Source organism: Cavia porcellus, unplaced genomic scaffold (genome assembly GCF_034190915.1).
Source record: "Cavia porcellus strain 051 isolate PalLab524CR breed Dunkin Hartley unplaced genomic scaffold, mCavPor4.1 scaffold_6, whole genome shotgun sequence".
Lineage (NCBI taxonomy): Eukaryota > Metazoa > Chordata > Mammalia > Rodentia > Caviidae > Cavia > Cavia porcellus.
In genome coordinates, this window is record NW_026947489.1 from 104,069,664 (window position 1) to 104,088,306 (window position 18,643).

Genomic DNA, 18,643 nt, shown 5'->3' on the forward strand with positions numbered 1-18,643 from the left:
TTTTCCTTTTTAGAAACTATGTACAAAGGTCCTGGTAGTCATATTACTTTTTTTTTTTTTTTCTTGGTGTCATTAGAAATTTTTGCAGTTGTAGAAACTAAAGAGATTTCAATTTTTTTTGAGTCATCATGCCATTTAATCTGTTAGGTCTTGTGATCATATTAATTTCTAAGGGCTTCCATGGTAGAGTGCCACAAATTGGGTGTCTTAAATAGTAGTCTCATAATTCTGAAGATTAGAGGTCCTAGATCAAGCTGTTAGAAGTTTTCTCTCCTGAGAAATGTGAGAATCTGTTCCATGATTCTCTGTTAGCTTCTGTAGGCTGACTAGCAAACAAGCCTTTGACATTCTTTGGCTTAAGAAAGCATCACTTGGGGCTGGGATTTAGCTCAGCGGCATAAGTACCTGCCTTGCAAGCAGGCGGTCGTGAGTTCGATCCCCAATACCAATAAAAATGAAAAAGACCAAAAAAAAAAAAAAAAAAAGAAAGCATCACTGGAATTTCTGTCTTCATCTCCACAGGGCTTTCCCTCTGCATATATCTTCAAATTTTTCCTTTTTAGAAGGACCCCAGTCTTCAGTGATAGGACTTCACTCTACTCCAATATAGCCTTAACCAAATTACATTTGTAACAATCCTGCTTCCAGATAAGGTTATATTCTGAGTTAATATAGATTAGTACTTCAATACACGAGTTTTGGGGGACATAATTCATATATACTCCTTTCTTGAATTTTTTATAGTGCTACTGTTTTGTAAGTTTAAGACATAAACCTCATTCTATCATTTCATTCTTTTTGATCAGTAGTAACAGTAACTAATTATATAAGATAGTAATATCGGGATGATATAGAACCTCCTAATAATATAAGGGAAGTGTAACTCCCAACCTGCTAGATGTCAGATAGGAGTTTGTGTTCTCTAAAATCAAAGAATGAATGCTAAGAACAACAGAGAATAAGAGCAGAATATATTTGGGGGGAAAAGAAAACTTCCTTCTAAGAGAGACAGAAGGGATCCCAAGTGGGTTGCCCAGTGAATTTGAACTGAAAGATGATATAGTGATTTCTCTTCTGGTATTTCTCTTGTTCAGAACTCTCGTCGCTGGGGAGGTAGCTTAGTGGTAGAGGGCTTACCTAGCAGATCAGCCGTGGCAAGACTAGGTACAGACACTTTCCAGGCCACACAAGCAGTTCTTTTACTTGTACCCATGTTCAAATATAGGTCTCTTCATTCTTCCAAAGAACTGGGTACCACTTCTCCAGAAATTTCTAATTTATTCTTTATAGCAAGAGTCTTTTCCCTTAACATTCTTCTGTATCTCTTCTATTTTAAATATTTTTTAATTCCTTTCATTATACAACCTTGCCTTCCTATCATACAACCTTGATTTTTGTTTTTCTTTTTATATGTTTTCACCATGCACCTCTTCTGCTCTGATGAGCCAGAGTTGGCCATGCTAATGAGCTTCACTCTTCAACTCTGCATTCATCATGCACATTGCTGAGTTGACGTGAGAGGAGGTAACTTCTGCCTTACACAAGACCTTTTCAAACCTAGCCTGGGCAATTTAATGATTTCTTGTCTAGATAGATAGATAGATAGATAGATAGATAAGCGGGCATTGTAGCTCAATGAAAAGGACCCCTGAGTTCAGTTTTCCTTTCATTTAAAATTAAAATAGCTTTTTAGCCCTGTGGAGAAAACACATACATACACTTATAACTTGAAGAAATTACATTGTTGAGTAGAGTGAGGAGAAAACCGATACTGCCTCTTAAATATCAAAAATACAATGAAGTAGCTGTCACACAGAGGCAGCTTTTTAATTTTCCATCTTTTATATTTTCATGACCTCCAAGTTCCTCTACATGTATTATTTTATTCTTGAAGTTACCTCCAAGATAGGTATATTAAGAAAGAGAAATTAAGTGACTTTGTTGATGTCACATAGAAACTAGCCCCATACCTGCACCTGAAGTTAGTTCAGTATTGTACCATTTACTGCATCGTGTACTGAATACATCTTGGATCTCAACAACAGGTTAAGCGTAATGTCACACTGATAATAAGATACCCCATCCTCACATCCAACCTAAGTATCCCATTTCTTTCACTCCTTTATTTGATCTAAACAAAGTAGAGGGAAAAAACACTAGTGCTTAGGAAACACTTATAATCTGAACAATAAGTGTTCCCATGGAGGAGTGAACCACATCATTTATCTAACTCACAATAATAAATACATTTTATATTTGTATGTGTACAAACGTACTCACTGTATTACTAAGCCACAGTATAAAATGCATATATACTAAAAGTTTTCTTGAAACAATATTCTTCTATACCTCATGTAGTACACATGATGTTTTCAATAGTAATCTATCTGACTTTTTTTAAAAAAACTCTGATTTGACCTGCTAAAATGACTTCACACACTTCTAGGGAAATCCTTCAGTTTAAAAAAAGAGTATTCTAGTCTTTTGCTAGTGTTAAATGCTTAGGATATCTAAGAATCACTCAGGAAATCCAGTTGCCCTTACTACCACCAATGCAGTAGTAAAATTCCTTTGGTCAAATGACCTCCAGATGGGATTCAGGTTCTCAAAGGTCCCTACTGGCCCCATATCTCTACAGACCATTTTTATTACTGCTTTTCTATCCAGCAGTAAGACTTGACAGTTTTTCATTAACGACTCTGTATTTGAGGACATACTTAATGTTTTTAATATCTCTTTTCACTCTTACAGTATAAATAATTGCATTGACAAAGACTTATAACAGCTCACAATGTATTCATTTCCAAAAAGAAAATAATCAATATATGTTTTGAGTGCCTATGTGTTTGATTCTCAAGATGGATACAAGATTGACTAGCTCTAAAATAATAATAATAATAATAATAACTAGATCTTTTTTTATGTTTATGAGCCCACAGTTCTGTAGACTGAGTGTGCACATAATCACAATGCAATGTGATCAGAGTTCAAATAGAGCTCCCTATTTTCTCCTCACTCTACTCTGGACAGTTAGAAATTCAGAAAGTTAACATTCACGTTGATTGCACTGGTAAGTTTTTAGATTACTGGGACAAAATATCTGATACCCATAAATTAGAAGAGGAGAGGTTTCTTCTGCTGCATAACTTCAAGGGTTTCAGTCCATGATAAGCTGGCTCCAGAGAAGGAGTGACCTGATAGGGTGTTAAAGAAAAGCTGCTTGGGGGGCTGGAGGTTTAACTCAGCGGCATAAGCGCCTGCCTTGCAAGCAGGCAGTCGTGAGTTCGATCCCCAGTACCGATAAAAAGGAAAAAGGAAAGAGACAAAAAAAAAAAAAAAAGAAAAGCTGCTTGAGCATAGCACCCTGGAAGTAGAGAGTAAGGAAAGAGCACCAAAGAAAGGAGCCAAGAACCAGGTGTGCTCATGTTCCCATGATTCCCCTCCTTCAACTAGACCCCACCTCTTAATATCTATGAATTTATCAATAGGTTAACCAGTCAAGCTAACATGACAATCAAGATTAACTGGCATATGAATCTTAAGGGATAAGGAGTTTCCCTGGTTAAAAAAAAAAAATGAGAGAAATTATTCCAGGCAGAGACTAACAAAGTGTGATGTGTCCAGGGAAGTTTCTTAGACTCTGGAGCTTTACTCTAATTATCTGAGTATCCCACATACCAGTAGGAAAGCAGTCACTCAGCACACAGAAGGCCTTATGCCTTTACCATGTAGTCCCAGAAACTTGTTTTACAGTGGCATTCTCTGTATGCCATTAGGCAGCTTCTGTGCAATGCTTTTTATTACTTTCTTTGATCATTAAAGCCATGAATACTCTTAATTTCCTGCTTCCAAAGGAGGGAAGTAGGAGTGAAAATCACTTCTAATGACTTTTCTTTTATCTCAGTATGTCACGCTTTATGCAATTTTGCAATGCACAGTTTAATAATATTGCTATTACATTTAGTTACTGGGATGGGATTGTTGTTTAATGGTAAAACACTTGCCTGGCATATGTGAGACCCTCTTGTTTCAGTCCCCAATAATGCAAAAAAATAAATAAATAAGTAAAAGAAAGAAATACATGTGATGCTAAATGAACTCATTTCCCTTAATTTACTTGAATAATTCTTTCGCTCAGAAATGATGTGGCTACTTAGCATTTTTGTTATTACTAGGTAAAATTTGCCATAGTCATAAACAATTTCTTTCTAATTGAAAAAATGTTACTCAAATTACAAAAGCATTATCTCTAATTCCACTTACCATTTTGGTACAAGTAGGGATTTTAAGAGAAGTCATTACTTCAGTCATCACAAGCTGGCTATCTTATTAGTATTATTAAACATTGTCACAGGATCATGAATTTGTATGGCTTATATTTATTTAGAGAAAATAAATACAATTTGTAAATAAGAAGAGAAGAAAGATTGTGTGGCAATACTTAATGCTCTGCTGCAAAAGTATGCCCTTAGTTATTCCAAATGGTTGCTAGCGCTTTCTTGATGATCTTGCTCAGAGAACAAATGTGTTGTACAACATGTAGCATTTGCCAGTCAGTCTTCAATACTAGGGCTAGTGTATTCCTAACATCTACACACACACACCTCAAATCCCTTAATTTTATTATATAAGCTTATTTCTGACTGAATGACAACCTTCAAAAGCTTGTTCCATTTGGTATAATTTTTTAATGGCACCCTCTGCTGTGCTGTTCGTTTCATTGTGCTTACAGTGTGAATAAACAGGTGCTGAAATGTCATTTCACAGGCACTCGGTTCATCTTTTTGTGACTGTCCAGCTTTCTGTTTGTTAATTAAATCTCCTAGTTTAATTATATTTACATTTTCTCTCTGTATTAACTTAATCTGAAAAATTAAATAGCCTATTCTTCTCTTACTCAACCTGCTCTGATGTTTGCTGCTGTATACATTTCATTTCTCCTCTGTCTTTAATCTTACCTACCAGTGCATGGGTACAGAGATAAATGTTTTACTCAGTCAAATCCCAATCTTCAGCTAAGGGAAGAGTCCATAATCAAGGTACCGTATTAAGTGTCCTAATGTGTCACTCCTTTAAATCATCTTCATTTGAAAGTATGTTACAAGTGACTTTTTTACGTTTGTCAAATTATATCCTTTATCCTTATCCATATTCTGAATTTCCTGTGCTTCCATTTACAAATAAATAACTTGTCATAATATCTAAGAAAAGCATATGGTTTATATATAAAAGTACACTTATTTTAGACAGAAAATGAAGCCTTTTCTTAAGTTGGCCCCCTACCCCCATAAATGCTGATAAAGAAGCAGATTTGATACTACCATAGAGACTTCATCACCTAGAAACATATCTTGATTTCATTAGGCAATGATTAAACTTCTCAAACAGCTTTTTTATACCTGGAGAAGAAAACCTGCTTTAGGGAAGCCCTCCACCCTGTAACCTTGCCACTGGTATGAACTCCATAGTCCACAGGCATTTCTGAGAGAATTTGTTGTCTTGAAGGTGCTAAAGGGCTAGTCAAATTTGAGTCAAATTATCTATGCCTGTGGGTTGGTTGTTTAATATTTAATGATTTCAGTTGCATATAGAAATGCTTGATTTTTCTAGTATAAATAAGATCAACTTACATCACAAGATTCTTCTAGCTATTTAGGTGGCTTTTTTTCTTAGAAAACATCTGCTTCTGACTACCTTTTAAATAAAGACTCCTAAGATTCAGTGAAATACATATTACTAAATTTATAGTTTCTTGTTATTTTTCATGGTTACTAGGAAAAGTTATGCGTAACCTTTACTTAAAGTTATACTATTGGCATGATATATTTTAAGTTCTAACTCCGGTTTTTAGTTTTACATTTAGTAAGTTTCTACTTTCTATCTTTAAATAGATTAACTAAGAAGGCAGAAAAATGTTCCTTATTTATTTCTTGAAGTGCTGAGAAATTGAATTACTCAGTGTTCTAATTTCCTGGCTTTATTACTGCTTCCTGCCTGCATTTTTTTTGTGTGTCAGTGCCATCCTTTCATTTATGATTTTAATATATACTTATAAATACTGAACATTTAAAAATGGGATATTATTGACTTCCTAGGTCTTTCTGATTCAAAGATTGATTTTGAAATGCTGTGTTAAATAATGCTTATATTAAACAAGTAGATGGCAATGACAGTTGTGATCCATGATCACTTGAGTTAATTAACTCATTATTACCTCTAAAACTGTAGCTCCATAGCATGCATTTTTTTTCTTTATTCATGGCATTCCTACATCAGTGTCTCACTCAATTCTTTTGACTTTTGTGAAGGTGTATGGGCAAGTCTTCGCTCCAGCACTCGCTTAATCAGCTCTCCAACATCTTTCATTGATGTTGGCGCCCGGCTTGCAGGCAAGGACCACTCAGCCTCCTTTGGTAATAGCACCTACCTACAAAACCAGCTCTTGAAGCGCCAAGCAGTCCTTTATGTATTTGGTGAAAAGTCCCAACTAAGGGTAAGATGTTTTTCTCCCGCTTAGAAACCTTAAGGCTATACTAAGGCAGTTTTCTCAGAAATTTTTTATAGTGTGATTCTTAACCTGAAGTTAATAATCTTAAAAAACAATGTTAGCATTCTTTATAATGTATCTATATATAGACATAGGGGCATACTTACCAGCCTGGAAAATAAATATTTATTCATAATCTTAAAAATCTACATAAACAGCAGGAGTATTAAGTACAAAAAAAAAGAAATAAAGTTTATTCAGGCTGTGTTTCCCACCATCTTGATTCAGTTTCCACAGGTATCTGTGCCCATGGTAAAACATGATTTTGTGGTTGTAAGCTGGTGAATACAGAAAGCTACAGCGAAGTAGGAAGGGAAAGATAGGAAGACTGTGGCACCACATGTGGAAGCCAAGAAAGGCTGAAAGTTTTCTAACTAACATTTTTCCAACTTTTCAAGGCTATATCTGTAGAGAGACATGTATCGTGAGAATTTCAGAAAATCAAAATGTTATATTCTAATCAACTTTATTCTTACTATTACTATACTAAAAAGCTTCAACATACTAAATTCTCATAAATTGTAAAAGTGAATCTCCAAAAGCAGCAGTAGTGCCCTGAGTTTATTTTCCAAGTTACACATTAGAAAATAAACTGTATTACTACTGACAAACATGTATGAAATGAAAATATTTCTCAATTCAGAAATCCCCTCAACATTTACCACTAGGAATCTAGATAGACCTCTGGCTGAACTGTACAGGAGAGACTCTCGGCAAGGTACTCTCAGCAGGATCTCACATGCCAATGACTGAGTCATCTCTTCTGTGCACACTGGTATTGCAGCCCTGTCCTGATGTCTGAGCTGTTGCAATTATTGAATCAACAACTATTAGGGGAGAGGGCATTAAACCACTGCACACGTGTCTTCTGATACAACAGACCATTTTATGTCCAGAAAATAGCTAGAGCTTTTTTCAAGAGCAGTGCAAGTTTGCCTGCACATGCTCTGAGTCATTCTCTGAGATTTGAGCCTAGAATGCTTACCTCTGCTGTTCCTTTCAACCATCAGTCCTCAGGTTAGCTACATGATTGTGCATATTTGAATAAGAAAGATCACTTGGGACCCTTCCTTAATTCAAATGTGTCTATAGAGTATAGCTTCTTATCTGTCTGATATGTGCCATATTCTAGCTAACATTGTGCAGTCCAGCTGCAAGTCCATATATTTGTGTCCCAACATCAGAGGCATAAAGGAAAGCCACTAAGTGTCAGTGACTTGTCTAAAGAATCTTAAATTTGGCCTCCTTTCCTTTTTAAACTCATAATAATTAATAGTAACAAAATTCTTACAACCAACTGTTTCTTAACAGTATGTTTAATAACTCTTGGCTTATAAGATAGGTCCAACTAGCTCATGAATAGTTAAAACATAGAAAGGAATCTTTGTTTCCTGAAAACAGATTTTTTTTTGTCTGTTATAAATTGCAAAAAATAAACAAAGGAATTTATGTATACTGTTAGATTCTTTATAACCCTAACAAGCCCTAACATCATAATTCTATGTTATATAGTAGTCGTCATAATTATATGTCACTATTTACTGTCCAATAGTATTGGGTGCTTAGATTTCTTTATTTCTGTACGGAAAATTGCAATCACAGTTCCAAGTATGTAAGGTTTGAGGAGGTATTTAAGGTATAATTCACTAGGATTCTTTCCCTGTATTTTAGATTATTTCTTTAGAATATCTTCTTATAAATGTCATAAAGACAAATGTCTTAAGACAAAAAAATTTTTTTCCCTGATACATATAAGAAATGTTGTTTTTTAAAAAAATAATGTATGAGTTTTTTGTTTTCTTTGTGGTAAAATACATATTAAAAATTTACAATCATAATCATGTTATGTAACAATTTAGTATTATTAAGTACATTCACACTGTTGTAAAACTAATCTGCAGAAAGCAGTTTTATCTTTGAAAAGCAGCTGATCCAGCAGATTAACTCAAGAATATGAAGAAAGTGAAAAGAAACTGAGAAAATTAATTCATTCTTTGACATGAGAAGTTAGAGGAGTTTTGAATCTTCTTCAGAACTAGGCAACTAGATTATCAAAATGAAATACGACTGGACCAGTGTAACATTCTTCAATTACAGTTACAACAGCTTTCTAATTTTCCCTTTTTTTTAACTTTTTTTATTTTTATTTTTTTGGTGCCAGGGCTTGAATTCACAACCTCGCACTTGGCAGGCAGGTGCTTGTGCCGCTGAGCTAAATCCTCAGCCCTGTATGCAATTTTTATTACTGATTTTTAAAAAGTAACCAAAACATTTAGTAGTTTGGGTAGTGAGATGGTAATTTTTACTTTTCTCAATGTTCATCTCTACATTTTTCTATTTACAATGAACACGTTTTACCTGCCTAATCAACAAATGTATGTAGTATGTATGTCTACAAAATATAATCCATATAGTTGTGGAACTCCAATAATATATTACCATTTAACCACAATGTGCATATTGTAAAGGCTAATTTTATGAAGTGTGGCAGTATAAGCTGCACCAAATTCTAGCCTACTGGTAGTCTCCTTAGGTTCTTAGAATGACAGCATTCCTCAGATTAGTAACATGCCTCTAGAAAAGAAAGGCACACCACTAGACCTTACAGCCTGCTGACACATGAGCCGTATAAGATTGACTATATTGACCCATTGCAGCCCGTCCAACTATTTGGTCTCATTAACTGTATATACCATTAACCATTGCCCTGTTGAAAACTTTGCTTTTTCACCAACGTACTTCATATGCCTAATTTTCTGCATCTTTGTCCTCAGAGTTTCAAGATAGAATTTGCTTTAAATTGTGAGTTTGTTCCTGTTGAATTTCATGAAATCCGACAAGTGAAAGCCAGTTTTAAAAAGCTGATGAGGGCTTGTATCCCAAGCACCATCCCTACTGACTCAGAAGTGACCTTCCTGAAGGCCCTCGGGGACTCTGAGTGGTTCCCACAGGTAATGTCTCAAGAAGTTTATCCTATAACTTTGAAAAGAGGCCTAGCAGAAATACAGAATCAGCGCAGTATTTGAGAAAAAAGTTATTCCCCTGCATTTTACATTCTCCCCCATTGTTGTGTATGCCATCTGTAAAGGTCTTTCAGTTTTAGAAAGTGATACAGTGAAAGAGGTGATAAGGTAGAATTCTTGATGACTGGGTTTTTATCTCTATATAATTGAAAGTTTGGTGTCTGTTAGATGCTAATGAGAAAATTATTTTGTGTGAAAATTTTTATGTACAATAAATTTAATCAGCATGTGTTTATAGAGCTCCAGCTCTGTTGTCAAAACAATAAGGATCTAGGATAAAAGGAATACAATTTTTGTATGACTCTAAGAGCCTTTGTGTGTCTGTTTCTCACCTTCCGTTTATCTTTGCCTGTTCCATGTCTCTAGATTTTAGCTTCACGCCCCCACCACCACCACCACCACCACACACACCAAAAAGCACATTGGATACCTCAAACCTATGTAAGGTTTGGAGAAAACTGTATGGTCAACCTTAGGATATTTTTAATTGCGCTTCTATTGAAAAATTAAGAGGAAATAGGTATGCCGGTACACATTTCTTCCAAACCACAGAAAGAAAGTTATTTATGATATGCATACTTTAGACACTGATGCAGACTTTTGGCCAACAGCATCTGTGTAATATAACCTTCAGCTTTGCCTTTTGGTCCCTGATGCTGTGTTCATTATTCCTTCTAACCCCAAGAATTTCCAGATTTTTAGTCCATTGCATTCATCTACCTCTTCCATGTACCCAGCCTCTGTTAAGGAGAAAAAAGGGATGTTTCACCATAGAATATAGGACTAAAAGGCATAGGTACCAAGAAACAATGTCATACCCAGGACAGTGACTGTTCTCAAGATTCTTAAACTATGAAGAAACACAGCTACATATGGAATTGGTTATAACTACATTACCAGAATATGTGCTTTACTCCTAAGGCAGTTTAGAATACTCTGAGTATCCGTAGAATGAACTGACCAGTACTTACCTCTATCCCTAGAGTATGAGCCCCAAGCATATACTGTCCCTATCACTCAACTATTGTCTCTCTGTGTTTCTGATATATTCTGACCTCTCCTCTTTGCTTGCTGGACAAGTGAATCTGTACCCAGCAGTTGGAGACAATGGAGAATATCCTACTTGGGATAACATTAAAAGTTACCAAAATGTAGCAAATGCTAAGCCTAAAAGAATTCAGGTCCAGGAATAACAGTTTTAAAGGAACAGCTAGAGAGGAGCTTCCACTGATAGATAGGATATCTATCTTGCTCCTGTGCTTAAAATAACCTATTTAAATGTGATTTTTTTCTAGTTCAGAGTTAAATTTATATGCTCAAAATATTTTTAAAAACTAGACTCATACACTTGGTTTTGAAGTCCATGTGCTGGGTTTATACCCTAATTAATCACTCACTAGAGACTTTGAGCCAACTGCCTGACTTAAGAGCTGAACACAAATATAAATACACAGTAACAAATAGGAATACCACTTCTTGACATACAATTCATGTAATATCCTTTTAAATTTAAATTAAATATAAATACCCTTTTAAAGGTGATAGTGTAGTGAGGCATGATGGTACCACCTATAATCCAAGCACTCAGGAGGCTGAAGCAGGAGGATCACTGCAAGTTCGAGGCCAACCTAGGCTACAAAATGAGTTCAAAGCCAGCCTGAACTGCAGTGAAACCCTGTCTCAAAAAAACAAGGTAGGGCTGAGGATTTGGCTCAGCGGCCTAAGTGCCTGCCTGGCAAGCATGAGGTCATGAGGTCAAACCCTGGTACCAAAAATAAATAAAGAAAATAAAGAAAAAGTAAAAAACAAAAGAAAAAATAAATAAAGTATACTGTGCAAACAGGAATAGTAGTTTATACTTGCAATCCCAGTGCTTCAGGGGCTGAGAAAGGATCACAAGTTCCAGGCCAGTCTGTATCACATAGTGAGACCCTATCAAGAAAACTTGTAAAAAATTAAAGTATACAATGCATTGCATTTTTACATATTCACAAAGTTATACAAATGTCATACTAATTCTAAGAAAATTAGTAAGAATATCTGAAATAGAATATACTACATCATGGAAAAACAAATTTTAAATCCAGTAACTATATTGAGGAGGCCATTTAAAATCCTCTTTTCTATTTTATGGGATTTTAACTCTACTTCTTTGGAGAATCATGTAAGATCATTTTTTATTTCATTATATGTCATTTGAAAACATTGTTTTAAAATGTATATATCTGCCTTTCAAATGTGTTATTGTTTAATCTTGATTTGACAAGAACTTTAAGTATTTAAAACATTGTGTGATTCTATTTACAAGTGCTTCATCATTAACTTGTTTGATTATCCAGGATTGCTGCCTGTCCTCTGTCTAATCATGACTTCCTGTCTCATTCATCTCTTAGCTTCATAGGATAATGCAGCTGGCTGTCGTGGTAGCAGAAGTCCTTGAGAATGGTTCCTCAGTCTTGGTCTGTTTGGAAGAAGGCTGGGATATCACTGCACAAGTAAACTGTTACATGCATTTTCAGATATTTTGGTTTTTATTTGTGTTTGCTTTTATTTTTTTTTTTTTTTTAGCTCTGTGGACAAATTTTTTGTATAATGAGTAGTATGTTTATGAATAGAGAAAGTTCTATGAAACTCTGTTCCCTGAGCTGTCAGCCCCTGCAAAGCCTGGAGCTCTGGCTCAGGGCATTAGGTTCCCACATATACAGATGTACCATGTAAGCTTGCAGATAGAGCTCTTTATCAGCAGTGTTGGACATGGACTGTCCTTGCTGGGTTTTCTCTCTTTTCCTGGCTCTAAATCCCTCCTTTATGCACTTCAAAATGAAAAAGGATAATATGAATACAAACTGCATTAACACATTAATCTACACCTGCCAAAAAGTAGACTACATTTGAACTAATCCCCTGACTTCATTAATCAAGCTAGGAAAAGGCCACAGTGAGCAAACTAGCCAGTTGAGGACTGAAAATACTAACTCCCTGAAAGAAAAAACTTGTAGCCAAAATGAATTTTAGTTTTTACTGGAAAGTTTGCCGAATCCATTTGATTGACATCCTGGAATAGTTAGTGAACACATTTACTGTCCAGGTAACTTTACTTGCAAATTAGCCATCATTTAAAAGAAATGTTTTTGGGCTGGAGGTTTAGCTCAGCAGCATAAGTGCCTCCTTGGCAAACCCAAGGTCGTGAGTTCAATCTCCGGCACCAAAAAATAAATAAATAAATAAATAAAGGAAATGTTTTTGCCAGGCCTGGTGGTACATGCCTGTAATTGCAGCACTCTGAAGGCTGAAGCAGGAGGACTGTGGCAAGTTTGAGACCAGCCTAGGTTACAAACTGAACTCAAGGCCAGCCCAAACCACATAGTAAGCCCTGTCTCAAAAGGACCAAAAAATAAAAAATAAGGAAATGTTTTTATCTAAGCAGCAGAACCTTTTCAGGACTGGAATTAATGAAGTATCTCCTGTTTTGCCTTAGGTGACCTCTTTAGTTCAATTACTCAGCGATCCCTTTTATAGGACACTTGAAGGCTTCCGAATGTTGGTTGAAAAAGAATGGCTCTCTTTTGGTCACAAATTCAGTCAGCGGAGTAGCTTGACCTTCAACTCTCAGGGTAGTGGTTTTGCTCCAGTCTTCTTACAATTCTTAGACTGTGTACACCAGGTAAGTACAAAAGTTGTAAATTTATTGCTCTGAAGGAAAGAAAATTATTATCATTTACTGAGCAATGCAGTACCAAACCAGGTACCTTTTTGTCATAACTTAGTTGTAGAATCTTATCATTAGAATCCCGGAAATGTAGATGAAAAGAACCAGTGCTTTTTTTTTTTTTTTTTTTTTTTTTTTTAATTTAAGAGGAAAAAGGGAAAAACACAAAACAAACCAAAGGGGGGGGAAAAAAAAAAAAAACAACAAAAAAGAAGAGAAAGATTTGTGCTGTTGCTGTTGGGACAATTGAATGCAAATGTCTTGTGTTAAGAGTGATGATTTGGGGATGGCAATGCTCAGTGTGTGTTCCATTGTTGTTCTTGATTGTTGTGTTTTGAAATTTTATTTTTTTATTTGGTTTTATTTTTCTCTCTGCAATAAAATGGATCTGAAAAAAAAAAAAAAGAAAAGAAAAGAACCAGTGCTTTTCTGAATGTAGGACAATTGGGCTGGACCCCAAGTAAGGCAGTTAGGACTCTAATTTCCCAAGGAAAAGGACCAGACACAGACTTGTTCCCAAGATTTGAACTAGGGTAAAACAGCAAAAATCTCCAGGTATTGGAACAACCTGGAAGCTAGAACATGATTTATCCAGTTTGGGAGGGCCCTACATAAACCTGGGAATGCAGTAGATAGAGCCTAATTCTTACAGAAATAACCAGCCCCAGCCAAGCAAGCTTGTGAGGTTGAAATTACCATCTTAGTTCTACGTCTAACTGGGACTAACCAAGAGGCTAGCAGGTATATAATCTAGTCAGATCCAGTGAGGGTACTCTAGACCACCTCTGTCTTCATCTCAGACACATCAGTTAACAGACCTTTCTTGGTATGGTTTTGCTAATGTTTGAACTTGAGAATTAGATGGCTCTGGGCTTTCAAGTTGATGACTAAATTGGCATAGGAAAAGCAAGGTTGACATTTCCAGCTTTGTTTCATCTCCACTACAACTGTGGGCTATAGATGAACAGATTCTGGCATGTCAGAATAACAATGAGCCTCTTTGAAATACATGAGTTTCAAGAATAATTTGAAAGAAAGGTGGAACTGTTTTCAGAACCAAAAATAGAACTGGGTCTTCCAAAAAAGTCAAGTAGGCATGTGACTGTTTTGTTTTGTTTTTGTTCTATTAATCACTTGAATTTTAAAATAACAGTTCAGTTGAACTGTATTGTGTATCACGTAATTCACTTGTTATTTTTGACACAGAGGTCTTACTTTGGAGTCCAGTCTGGGCTTGAGCTCACTGCATAGCCCAGACTGGCTTTGAATTCCCAGAGATCCTCTTGCCTCAGCTGAGCTTGCAGGCATGTGCCACCATGCCCAGCATAGTTCACATATTTGAAATGTATAATTCAATAGATTTTAGTATATTCAGAGTTGTACAACAATTATCACAAATTAGAACATTTTAGAATCTTTGTATATAAAATATTCATATCATCCCCCCAAAGAATTCCATATTGATTAGCAGTAAGTTTTCATTCATCTCCCCACCATACACACACACACACACACACACACACACACACACACACAAAGCTGTGCTTGTGATTACTTCAGTTTTCTTGTTAAAAGAGCTGTACATATGCAAAAAATTCCATATCATTAGCAGTGATTATTCATTCCCTGCACACGTGCTCATGTGCACACACACACACACACACACACACACACACACACACATATACACACTCAGGAGGCTGTGTTTGTGATTGCTTCAATTTATTTGTCAAAAGACGTTTGAATAATTTCAGTCCATCTTTCTGAGCAGCAGCTGAAAGCACTGATCACAGGACTCATCTTACACTTTCAAAGTCTTTGCAGCTAAGAGTATATTCTCTTTAAAATATTAGACTTCCTGTTTATACTCCTTTTGACAGACAAGTGAAGGAAAAGATTAGAGACAGTTGTCTCTGAAACAGAAAACTTTGCCAAGGCTAGGGAAAGGAGCAAGAACCTCTTCTTGCTTCTATATAGAGGAAAGCATGTGAGTTCTTCATGAAAGCACTTATTTTGCTTATTTATTTCCTATACCTACATACCATCACTACTAAAAATAATTAACATATATTTACTTGCATTGTTCTGAGCACTATATATTATTTTATTTTATAATCTTAAGTAATCTTTAAACTTTTTCATAACCTCACTCATTTGTATTCCTAATGAGCCATGTACTGACTTACTTGGCACCTGAAAAATTAGCAAGGATATTTATTTGTATGTGTCTGTTACCTTCTACTTAGACTAAGAGTATTGGGAACAGAAACTGTTATACTAGTCTTCATGTTTCTAGTAGATAACAAGGTTAATTTGTCTCTAAATATAATATATATTCAATATGTATGTATTAATAATTAATGAATGAAACTTTGAATGACCCCAAGTCTTATTCATAATTTCACCAACCTTAATCAAGGCCGATTAGAGTATCCTCCTGAATAGGATTGCTGGGAATCTGCTGAGAGCTCAAGTACAGTGCTTTTATTCCACTTTGTAAAAATCTTTAGGACAAACAAACAAAATCCTTTAGAAGTTCTACATTTCCTGAAAAATTCTTTGGCATATCCAGTTTGAATATAACATTCATTGCCTTGCCAAGATTTCCCTTGAAAGGTTCTAATTTAATCCTCTTTACTGGAGGCCTTTATTTTATCTTGGTAAGAGTATACAACCAAGCTGGGCCTGGTAGTACACATCTGTAATTCCAGCACTCAGGAAGCTAAGGCCAGAGGATCCCTGTGAATTCAAGACCAACTTGGGCTACATAGTGAGACGTTGTCTCAAAAATAAACACACACACACACACAGCCAGCTTTCATTCCTGCACTGAGATCATATCACTGATAATTCATTTGAACACCGAATAGAGTAGTTGACTTTCTTTTAGAGTCTTTGTGTATTTAAAAAAAAAAGGGGGGTATCAGTAATTGTTAAAATCATAATTCCCATTATGAGCTGTTTATAGCCAAAGAGCATGTGGAAACAGAACCCAAAGGAGGCATCATCAGAATCACATCTTGCACATAAATCTGATTCTGAGGCATAAATCCATAGAGAGGAATGCCAGGTGGAATCCTCCATGCAGAATCATTTTAATAAGAATTATACTAAACCCATTTTTGGCCTTTTGAAAATGAGTTAAATTGAACATAGGCTGTTTGTCTTGTGGGGGTTAATCAATATGCTTGCAATACCTAACAATTACATTCATCTTGGACAATTGGTCCACATACATAGCACATCTTAATCATTTTTACTTCACCTCCCTGCCTCTCCTTCCTCTTTATCCCCAGACCCCGGGACAAAGTCTACCTCCCTATTTCCTAATGTGTATCATTTTTATTTTGCTCTTTAAATTGTACATATTATAGGTTTCTCATAATTGAGAAGCCATACCTCTGTCTGATTTCTCCTAGAATTTGGTCTCAAGGTACATCTATTTTCCTATGATTGGCTCAAATTTTAATCCTTTATGACAGAGTAGTACTCCACTGCATACTACTGTACCATATTTTCTTTATTCATTTGTCTGTTAATGAACCTATAGGCTGCTTTCAGGATTTAGCAGTTATGAGTTGTACTGCTGTAAACATGAATATGCATGTGTTGCTGTAGTATGTCTTTAATACTTTAGGAAGATACCTAGATGAGGTATAGCAGGGTCAAAAGGAATTTGTGTTTTTATTTTTTGAGGAATCTCCATACTGATCTCCATAATGATTATACTAGTTTACATTCCCACTAACAATGTAAAAGAATTTGCTTTTCCTCACAACCTCATCAGTATTGTTTCATGATTTCTTGACGATAGCCATTCTTTCTGGAGTGAAATGGAATCTCAGGATTGTGATTTGCATTTCTCTAATAGCCAAAGATGCTCAACATTTTTTCAAGTACGCATTGACCATCTGTACTTCTTTGGAAAAGCTTCTATTCATTTCAACTGCCCATTTTTTGATTGAGCCTTTTGTTTAGGAGGGTCTAATTTTTTATGAGTTCTTTATATTTTTTAAATACTGATCATCTGAGTAGTAGCTGGCAAAACTTTTTTCTCACTGTCAGTTGTTTACTTTGTTGCACAGAAGCTTTTTAATTGGATATAATCCCATTTGTTGATGCTTTGCATTGTTTTTAGTACAATTGTGGTTCTGTTTGGAGAGATCATGTCTATGCTAATGTGTTCAAGAGTTTTACTTATTTTATCATTCATTGGATTAGTGTTTATGTTTTATTATTTAAGTCTTTTATCCATTTTGATTAGATTTTAGAATAGGATGAGAAATAACAGGTCTAGAATCATTCTTCTGCATGTGGATAGCCAGTTATCCCAGCACCATTAGTTGAAAAGGCTATCTTTTTTCCAGTGTTAACTTTTTACCTACTTGTCAAAGATTAGATGGTTGAATATGCTGGGATTGTTTCTGCATCCTCAGTTCTGTTCCATTGATCTACTTGTCTGTTTTTGTGCCAGTACTATGTAGTTTTTGTCTTTTATCATGGTAGCTTTGTAATATAACTTGAAATCTGGGATTGTGATGCTTCCTTCTTTGTTCTTGATGCTCAGGATTGCTTTAGTATTCTGGGTCTCTTCTGGTTCCACATAAATTTTAGTACTTTTTCTAATTCTGTGAAGAATGTAATAATTTGACTGGAATTACATTAAATCTATGTATCACTTTGATACATCAACCATTTTAATAATATTGGTTCTGCCTACCCAGGAACAAGGGATATCTTTCCATTTCTTTATGTCCTCTTTTTTTCAGAGTACTATAGTTTTTATTATAGAGGTCTTTCACTTCCTTGGTTAGGTTAATATCTAGCTATTTAAATTTTTTTGAAGTACTGTGAATGGAATTATTTCTGTGATTTATTTTTCTATGAATTCATTGTTATATAGAAATACCATTTTTTTCGTATTTATTTTGTATTATGCTAATTTGGCACTAACAGTCTTCTGGTAGGGTTTTAGGTCTTCTGTGTAAAGGAGCATGTCATTTATAAGTAAAGCTAGTTTGTCTTTTTCCCTTCTTGTATGTTTCCTTTTTATTTCTATTGTTTGCCTGATTGCTCTTGCCAAAGTTTTAAGTATTATCCAGACACTCCTCATTTAATGACCAAGTTCCATTCCCATGACTGGGTTGTTAAATTAATTGGTTGCTAAATGAGGAATTGTATATCACCCAGTACAATATTCAGAACAGCCAAGAGTGGTGATGCACATCTGTAATCCAGCACTCTGGAGGCCAAGGTAAAAGGATTGCTGTGAGTTCATGAGCCTGAATTACATTGCAAGACCTTGTCTCAAAAAAAAAAAAAAAAAAAAAAAAAAAAAGAAATGGTCAAATGAAATTCCATCTT

At 35.3% G+C, this 18,643-nt stretch overlaps 1 protein-coding gene across 5 annotated transcripts in view; it reads left to right on the top strand.

Annotated features, from left to right (window-relative positions):
- The window catches only part of Sbf2 (SET binding factor 2), a 497,072-nt gene that overhangs the window by 436,056 nt on the left and 42,373 nt on the right, over nucleotides 1-18,643 (top strand). For all 5 annotated transcript variants that reach the window (XM_013148062.3, XM_013148064.3, XM_013148063.3 and 2 more), the window contains 4 exons: nucleotides 6,309-6,493; nucleotides 9,322-9,498; nucleotides 11,964-12,065; nucleotides 13,049-13,234. In XM_013148062.3, coding sequence (XP_013003516.2) covers nucleotides 6,309-6,493; nucleotides 9,322-9,498; nucleotides 11,964-12,065; nucleotides 13,049-13,234 — 650 coding nt within the window. The remainder of the gene's footprint in view (nucleotides 1-6,308; nucleotides 6,494-9,321; nucleotides 9,499-11,963; nucleotides 12,066-13,048; nucleotides 13,235-18,643) is intronic.